General features: G+C 43.3%; 1 protein-coding gene across 1 annotated transcript in view; it reads right to left on the bottom strand.

The window, feature by feature from the left end:
• lmbr1 (limb development membrane protein 1) overlaps positions 1–6394 on the bottom strand; it is a 37702-nt gene extending 31308 nt beyond the window's left edge. The window contains exons 1-5 of the mRNA XM_062993729.1: positions 6190–6394; positions 5083–5155; positions 4454–4493; positions 3822–3961; positions 2740–2843 (exon numbers count right to left, since the gene is read on the bottom strand). Of these exons, the coding sequence (XP_062849799.1) occupies positions 2740–2843; positions 3822–3961; positions 4454–4493; positions 5083–5155; positions 6190–6252 (420 nt within the window). The 5' untranslated portion in view covers positions 6253–6394. The remainder of the gene's footprint in view (positions 1–2739; positions 2844–3821; positions 3962–4453; positions 4494–5082; positions 5156–6189) is intronic.
• Between the last annotated feature and the right edge of the window lie 2479 nt (positions 6395–8873).

The following is an 8873-nucleotide window of genomic DNA, read 5'->3' as shown; positions in this document are numbered from 1 at the left end:
GGGGTCAGAGCGGGAGGGGCCGAGGAGCCGCTTCAACCAAACCGCACCGATTATCATGGGAATTCGTACCCACGTAGTCGGCCGGCTCAGCCTAGACACGTAACGGCGCCGAGCTCAGGTTAGATCCGAACCGAACCTGAACACGACGACTCAGGAGGGGCGTCCGCATACTTTCGGCCAGCGTGAGCTCAGGTTAAATTATACTGTGTCCTCATATACCCCTTTTCCACCGACGCGGCACGGAGCCCGTTCCGGTTCCCGAACTTGATTTTGAACCGGTTCCGCGTGTTTCCACCGGAGAAAAGAGAGGTTCCAGACAGAGAACTAGCGGGTCGATCTGGCACCACAGAATACTGGGTTATTCAGCCCGAACCGTGACGTCACCTGTGGGCGTGTCATGTTGTACAGCATAGCGCGTTAGCAACAACGGCGTCCGCTGGGGTCTCGTATGGAGCTTAATGCTGCATTTTTATCTTTTAAACTTCAACTGATTACATTTTGAACCAGTTTGCCGTTTTGATATTACGAGATAAAAGTGACCCGGACAGAACGGAACTCGCTTAACGTGATAAATAAAGCGTGAAGCTTTTTCATCTCCCCGAGCTGCATAAACACACGAGAAGTAAATCCAGTTACACACAGATACACGTGGTATTATAGAGTAGATTTGATGGTTATTTCACACAGATGTTTGTTCGAGAGTCGCGGTGAAACCGAAGCACAAAACTCTTCTCACGTTAATGAACTAAATAAAACAACAACTGAGACGAACACGTCACGTCTTCTTATCACCGATAGTTAGATCGATGTTTTTTTACATAAAAACGAACATCTGTAACAGCAGCACAAACGCTCACACATAATCCACACACTCCACCATGATATTACCGCTCTTAACTCTTAGTAAGTAACGCCCACCGATGATGATGCTGCTCGGTTCTCAGAAACTGGTGGAAACGCGCGTCGGTTCTCTACAGAACACCAAGGTTCAGAGAAACCCGAACAGAACCGGTTCAAGAACCAGGGTTTTTTGGTGGAAAAGGGGTCATATAGAGGCGAATCAGGAGCCTTTGATCATCTCCACATCAAACACTGAACACAAGAGGAAAATAAAGATCTGATCTGCTCCGAGAGACAGAAGCATCCAGTGAGCGGCAGTTCTGCGGGTGGAGACGCCCTGAAGACAAAGGTCAGGCGACATGCAGACGCTTGGGTTCGAATCTGGACGTCGTACTGAGTCGAACTGAAATTCAGAAACTGCATCCATACTGCCTAGGTCAGGCCACCACCCCTTTTTACACCCTTATCCAAAGCGACTTACAGTAAACAGTCTGAGCAATTTAGGGTTAAGGGCCTTGCTCAAGGGCCCAACAGTGCCAACCTGTTAATGGTGGGGCTTGAACAAGTGACCTTCTGATTACAAGTCCAGTATCTTAACCACTAGGTTATAGCCGCCCTATATTTTAATCCAAAGCAACCGTTTGACAGTTTTGAGGGTTAAGGGCCTTGCTGGCAGTGCTGGGGCTTGAGCCTGCAACCTTCTGATTACTAGTACAGAACCTTAACTGTCCCCGCTGCACTGATTATAAACTTATAACATTATTATTATTATTCAGGATTCGTTACGATCGGCTGGGACCAAACCAGAAGCTCAGGGGTTCGAATCTCTCAGACTTGCACGTGTATCACACCGCGGCGATGCGACCCGACCCGACCCGACACGATTATTCACAATCAGAGCCACGATTTCCGTTAAGTGGGCGGAGCTAACGTTAGCATCGCGAAGTGGGCGGAGTCGACGGCACAACAAAACAAATGGCATATTTACATTTATGCTAATAGGAACTAAGCATCGACCGGGGCGGAGTTGAGGCACTCCTACTAGAGATGGAAGAGAAGCTCAGTGCCACGTTGATGTACAGTCAGTGATGGACTACACAGGGATTAGGATTTTTAGCACGAACACGTCCGAATTGTGGTCAGATTGTTTATTCTATAGGATCTGTAGATACCAGCAAGCAAAGTACCACCATACCGCCATGCCAACCAGGGTAACCAAACGCCAACAGGCGACGATGTTGTGGCTTTAGCTGAGTGGGTAGAGCTTCGAACTGTCATTATGAAAGGCTGCAAGGTGGGCCCTTGAGCAAGGCCCTTAAACCACTCTGCTCTACGGGCGCTGTACAACGACTGACCCTGACCTCTGACCCCAGCTGCCAAACAAGCTGGCATATTGGAGATCCTGTAGATAGATATACTGTACACATGTATGATAACTGATGCCGCTGATGTGAACCCAGGCCGACGCGAGGTGAAAAATCGCTGCCGGTCTGGACGTACGTCTATACGCAGCGCTTTACACTAAAGTAACTCCGGATCTTTAACTGGTTCCATTTGGGCCTCCTAGAACCTTGGTGCTGTTTAGAGAACCGGATGCATTTATTGGAACCAAGGATGCACCATCAGCATCAACGGTTTCTCTTTCCACGCGGTTCCTGCTGATAATCCTGCTATATTTCAGTTCCATGTTTGGAACCTATTTATTTTGGGCGGAGCACCCTTGACTTATAAAGCTTTGGGTACATGCGGGACCCGATTTGGCCCACCGAGCTGATTTTGGGACAAACCCATAATGGACTAGAGGTTCGTTCGGACCCAGACTCAGCCCGGTGCTGGTTCAAATCTCTGCTCAGGGGTTCGATCCCCTCCCGAAATCGTTCACGCTCTTTTCGTGAGTACCTTCTTAGATCCGGCGAATCCCTCCGACTCCAGGAAGAAGTAGGCGAAGGGCATGAGCACGAACAGACAGAGGTTGGAGAAGAGCGAGACCAGGTTCCACAGCCCTGCAGGAAGAACACACACACACAGATAGATAGATACTTTATTGATCCCGAAGGAAATTAGAGGAATGTCTTTATAGAGCTCGCTTTGTGCACAGGAAAGGAAAGGGCCTTCCCTAAACTGTTGCTGCAAGGCTGGGAGCATGCATATGCAGTCACATCAGCGGAACTGTAGAACGTTCTGTACGATCATCTGCACAAACCCATAATAAGGGCCCTCGCTAACACGGAGCAGAAGTGAAAGAACCCACAAACTCATGAGCTTCTCTAGAACGACCCAAAGTCCCACCAGTAAAAATCCTGAGCCTTTGGTATGATCAGTACTCGCTGTGTGAGATCATTCAAACAATCACGACTTCAATTGATCATCATATACGCTCTACGTCTCTAGATTTTTTAATCAAATGTCTTAACTCATGAAGCTGGAAGAACCTGGAAGAGCAAACTGATCAGCAGAACATGAGGAACCCTCTGGTTCTGTATCTGCGCGGTACTCTGGCACCATCTGGTGTCCAAACACGAAACTGCACCTTCAACCCTCATTTTATTATAAATATAAAAATATAAAGCATTTTATATTTAGATCTTGGAGTTTGGGGGGTTATATTTAATATCTGAGCAGGTCTGGCTCACAGTTTACATTCCAATTCATCCCAAAGCTGTTTAAATGGAACTGAAATCAGACCACTGGAGTTCCTTCAGTCTGAATTCCAACCACGTCTTTATGAAGCTCAGTTTGTTGTTTGATCCAGTCATGCTGGAAAAGCAAAGGGCCTTCCCCAAACTGTTGACACATTTAAAACATATTATAAAAGCTTTGGTAACGACGGGTGTGCCTGAACGTGTGCTAACCGAATAAAGCAGAAAGGCGGTTTTGCGCCGATGATCTGGCGCCCCCCGGTGGTCACACACACACACGACACTACAGAATCACAACTTCATAACTAAACTGCACAACAGTGCGAGCAGGGCGGTACACACCGTGGATGAGGGAGCCGTTGAGCCACTGGATGTAGTAGTTTTTAGGGAAGGAGAGGAGGATCTCGTTACTGATGATGGAGAACGGGAGGAGAAGGACCGCGCCCGCCGATATAGCCAAGGTGAACGTACACAGGTACATCCTGGTGGAACAGAGACGCTCGTTTTATTATAGCATATACGATTAAATACAGACTACAACAAAAGTTTGCTTACACAAGATTCATCAGATCAAGTTTAATCTCAAACACAGTCAACAATTCTGTATCTCCAGTTCACCTCACTCACACACTGTGTACTGTGGGAGGAATCCCACACAGACACGTGGAGAACATGCAAACTCCACACAGAAAGGACCCGGACCGCTCCACATAGGAATCAAACTTTTCATCATGTACACACACTGACACCTGACCATGAGCTTGTTGGACACCCCTGTTCAAACAGCACAGGCAGATACAGATATAAGAGCGGTGGCGCTAGATCCGGACTATAAGCGCCTCTCAAAATATACAAGTGAGGAAACTTTCTGAAGATCCCTCGTATTATCGTCAGACTGCACCAAGGTTCCAAGATGAAGAACCGAACCTCAGAATCCGAGTCGGACTGAAAACAAGGTTCAAGAAGTTACTCACGATATTCTGTTAACAACAGCGTCTTCATCTTCATGGTCATCTACGAGCACAAGAAAAAACATTCATTACAACCTAAACTTTACAACATTAAACATCAGTATATAAATAAACGCAGGACTGGACGAAGCGATAGCCTGGCTGCCCAGGACAGGCTGATCTTTATTTGATTCGTACTTCCCTAATATATGCCGGCATCACAAATCTCTTTCTGTTTTGTTCATAAATACGCCAGATTTCACTGCTCCTCTTGTTTCCACCTAGTCGTGTCCAATTCCCTGATAGTAGACCCCCCACCCTGACCGTGGAGAGTCGCAGACTCACCTTTTTCTTTACTCACAGAAAGACAGGGGGTGCACCTCGTGCAGAAGCCTCTACTAGTCAGCAGGGGGCGCAACTGCAGCCTGTGCCAGGTTTATAGCACGGCAAAAATTGAACCACCACCAAAGATTCGAGTCCGATACAGCTGGCCGAGTCGGTACAAATACGGATGGTCCATCCATGCCGAGACCCCCCCCCCCCCCCCATATGGATGGTGGGTGGCCTGCGTCTGACTACGGCAAACAAGGGCGTCCTGCGACCGGCAAAGGTCAGCTGAGGGCAAGAGAGGGGGAAAATGCCGGAGTCCTTACCACTTTTCCTCTTGTAGCGGGTGATGATGCAGTAGGACACGATGTAAAGCACAGCGAACAGCAGGAAACAGATCTGCACACACACACACACACACACACACACACACACACACACACACACAAACACAAGGAATCACCACGACGCCACGTTTCATCAGATTCAGAAGTAAAAATTTGTTATTTATGATTTATTTATTTATTAGAATTATAACGTCATGTTTTACACACTGTGGTTCCATTCATGACAGGACGGTAGTTACTGCTTACACAAGATTCATCAGTTCATCTCTAATTTACCTCACTTGGACGTCTTTGGACTGTGGGAGGAAACCGGAGCGCCCGGAGGAGAACATGCAAACTCCTCACAGAAAGGACCCGGACTGTTCCGCCTGGGGATCGAACCCAGGACCTTCTTGCTGTGAGGCGACAGTGCTACCCACCGAGCCGCCCGTTTAAAAAGTTAAAACCCTGCAGACGTCGATTCCGATGAGAAGAATCGGAACGTCTGGATCGTTTACAGGACTGTGAAACTCAGATGGTTTGGGAGATACCTTCAGACCTGATACGGAAACCCAGAAGCGACCACTGTTCCACGTACTGTGTGCGGTCAAAAGAAGTCAGCAGCTGCAGTCCAGCTTCATCAGTAATCAAATAAGTAAAATTTATTAATTGACATTATGACGTCACAATTCTGTCCACACCTCCAAATTAATCATTTAAGCTGCTGTCTTAATACTTTTGACCCTGCAGACTTTACCCTACAGCTGTCAAACGTGGCTCAAATAAGTAATAATCAGGAGGTGTGAATATTTTTATATAAAATGTGTGTCTGGTTTGAAAATGTATAAGATTTTCGTTGGGTTTAACGATATTGTATGTATCTATAATTGGCAATAGCTCAGCAAACAAGAAAAATAAATACACAGCGAACTCTCCATTTCGATGTGATTTAAATGTGCAAATTCCGCTACTAAACAATAATAAATAATACAATTAATGACTGGCTTTGCAAAAGCATCACAATGCTAACTAGCTAACCGGCTATCACGCAAACTGCAGCAGACGGAATCGGGCTAGGCTGCTAACAGCTAAGCTAACACGACTTACGATGTATTCCCGGACTTGGCTGTGGAAGTTCTGCTCTCTGATGGTCACATCGTCCTCTTCCATTCTTCATATTGCTCATAAATATCACTTTATTAATATCATCTCATACACAAGCTGCACGGTGCAACACCAACCTACTACATTTATCGCTCATTATTGACAACGAAAACGCCTTTCTTTCGCACCCGTTTTCCTTAAAGCCCGCCTCCGGATTTATTATTGGTTTAGGACATACAAGCAGCTATCAGCCAATCAATACTCAGAAATGACCACGGATTAACCAATCGTAGAAAGGTGAGGCGGGGATTGTCGGAAAACGTGTGGGAACAAAACAAAGATCAAAAAATTGTTCAGCCCAACCGTCGTTCAAAATAAACAGCGTCATCAGGGCAGGAGTGAACACTGCCCACTTTAATAACAAATAAATGTACAATTAATTCATTATTATTGGATAAAACTATTAAAAATGTTTGTTTATATTAAATAACAATAAATAAAAAAGTTTTGGGATTACATAAGGCGTTTTATTATTGTTGTTATTGCAATTGAACGATGTTTAAATGGCAAAATCTTTACAAATTACGTTAAAAAAAGTGAAAACAAACAAAAAAATTTAAAGTTTTGCTTTTACTAAACAATGATGATCATTATTAATACTTTAGTAATACAGTTTGAATAACAACAATCATGACTGTCAGCCATAACATTAAAACCACCTCCTTGTTTCTACACTCACTGTTCATTTTATCAGCTCCAATTACCAAATAGAAGCACTTTGTAGTTCTACAATTACTGACTGTAGTCCATCTGTTCCTCTACATGCTGTGTTACCCCCTTTCACCCTGTTCTTCAAAGGTCAGGACCCCCACAGAGCAGGTATTATTTAGGTGCTGGATCATTCTCAGCACTGCAGTGACACTGACATGGTGGTGGTGTGTTAGTGTGTGTTGTGCTGGTATGAGTGGATCAGACAGCAGCGCTGCTGGAGTTTTTAAACACCTCACTTTCACTGCTGGACTGAGAATCGTCCACCAACCAAAAATATAATAGTAGTGACCACTGATGAAGGTCTAGAAGATGACCGACTCAAACAGCAGCAATAGATGAGCGATCGTCTCTGACTTTACAGATTCAAGGTGGACCAACTAGGTAGGAGTGTCTAATAGAGTGGACAGTGAGTGGACATGGTGTTTGAAAAATCCAGCAGCGCTGCTGTGTCTGATCCACTCATACCAGCACAACACACACTAACACACCACCACCATGTCAGTGTCACTGCAGTGCTGAGAATCATCCACCACCTAAATAATACCTGCTCTGTGGTGGTCCTGACCATTGAAGAACAGCAAGAAAGGAGCTAACAAAGCATGCAGAGAAACAGATGGACTACAGTCAGTAATTGTAGAACTACAAAGTGCTTCTATATGGTAAGTGGAGCTGATAAAATGGACAGTGAGTGTAGAAACAAGGAGGTGGTTTGAATATTATGGCTGATCAGGGTACGTTATTGTTACCACAGTCAAGCAAGCTTTATTTACCTCACCTTGAGCTTTGTGGCTGTAGTATTAGAAGAAAATACCTGAAGATCCTTAGACGGTTGTCTGATGCACACTTGGAGGACGTTTGGTATATGTAAAATAGTTTTACATATACAAACAGCTAAGTACATAAAAACATAATAAATGCTCAACATATTCACTCAGTAATGAACTTTAAACTTTAAACAACCTTGACTGTACCTATTGAACAGCTAATAAAGCACCAAACTGAAAAATAACTGAATACATTTTGTGTTGTCGTAATGTTAAGGTCACAGATGGTTATTTACAAATAATTGGCTTCCCTAGATGTATGAAAAACACATCTAAAATCACCGAAGGCATGTATAAACGTGGTTAAATAAAATGTTAACACACAGCATTATTAGATAAACAGTTATTCAACTGTAATCAATCAAGTACAGATAATTTGAGCACCTTGCATATTTTTATATAGATTTTTAAAAAAAAGTCACATAATAATGGCATTACATACACTTAAACTTAACTTTTTAAAGAATTAAAACTAAAACCACACATTACTAACCGCTAGCAGAAATAAATTAGGCAAAGGTAGCACAGAATTATAGGCGTTCCACTCAACGAGTCAAAAACCGATGTGCGCATGCTCTGTAGGACAAATTTGTTTTTTTTTATGAACTTTATTTAACAACAAATATATTACAAAATAATACATCAATCACAGCCAATATGTAACATATACAATGAAAATTAGACAATTAATTACTAAAAATTGCTCGAGGTTATAGAAATAGAAATGAAACAAACTATAAATAAAATTAGCTAAAGCAGGAGTTTATAGGTAATACCATTTAATGATTTTTTTTAAAAAGACCTTAAGCGATAGAGAAGTTTTCTAGCAGTGTTAAAGTACGTCTTGCTTTCACATTTTTACAGAGTTTTAATGTATTAATGTATGATATAAATTATGCCTTAAAAGTGTTGAAGTTTGGTCTCTTATTCATAAATTTACAACAATGAATGTTACTTTATTTGTGATAAAGAATTTATTTGGTAAAAGCCGTGTTATTTTCCAACCTATATCATAATAGAAGTTATTCCAAAAGAATACTGCAGCTGGTTTAGATATTATATTCCTTTGAACAATGTTCCTAATACACAGGT

The sequence above is a fragment of the Trichomycterus rosablanca genome, chromosome 4 (genome assembly GCF_030014385.1).
Source record: "Trichomycterus rosablanca isolate fTriRos1 chromosome 4, fTriRos1.hap1, whole genome shotgun sequence".
In the NCBI taxonomy this organism is placed as follows: Eukaryota; Metazoa; Chordata; class Actinopteri; order Siluriformes; family Trichomycteridae; genus Trichomycterus; species Trichomycterus rosablanca.
Note: the sequence above shows the minus strand (reverse complement) of the source record. Positions and strands in the feature narration are given on the sequence as shown.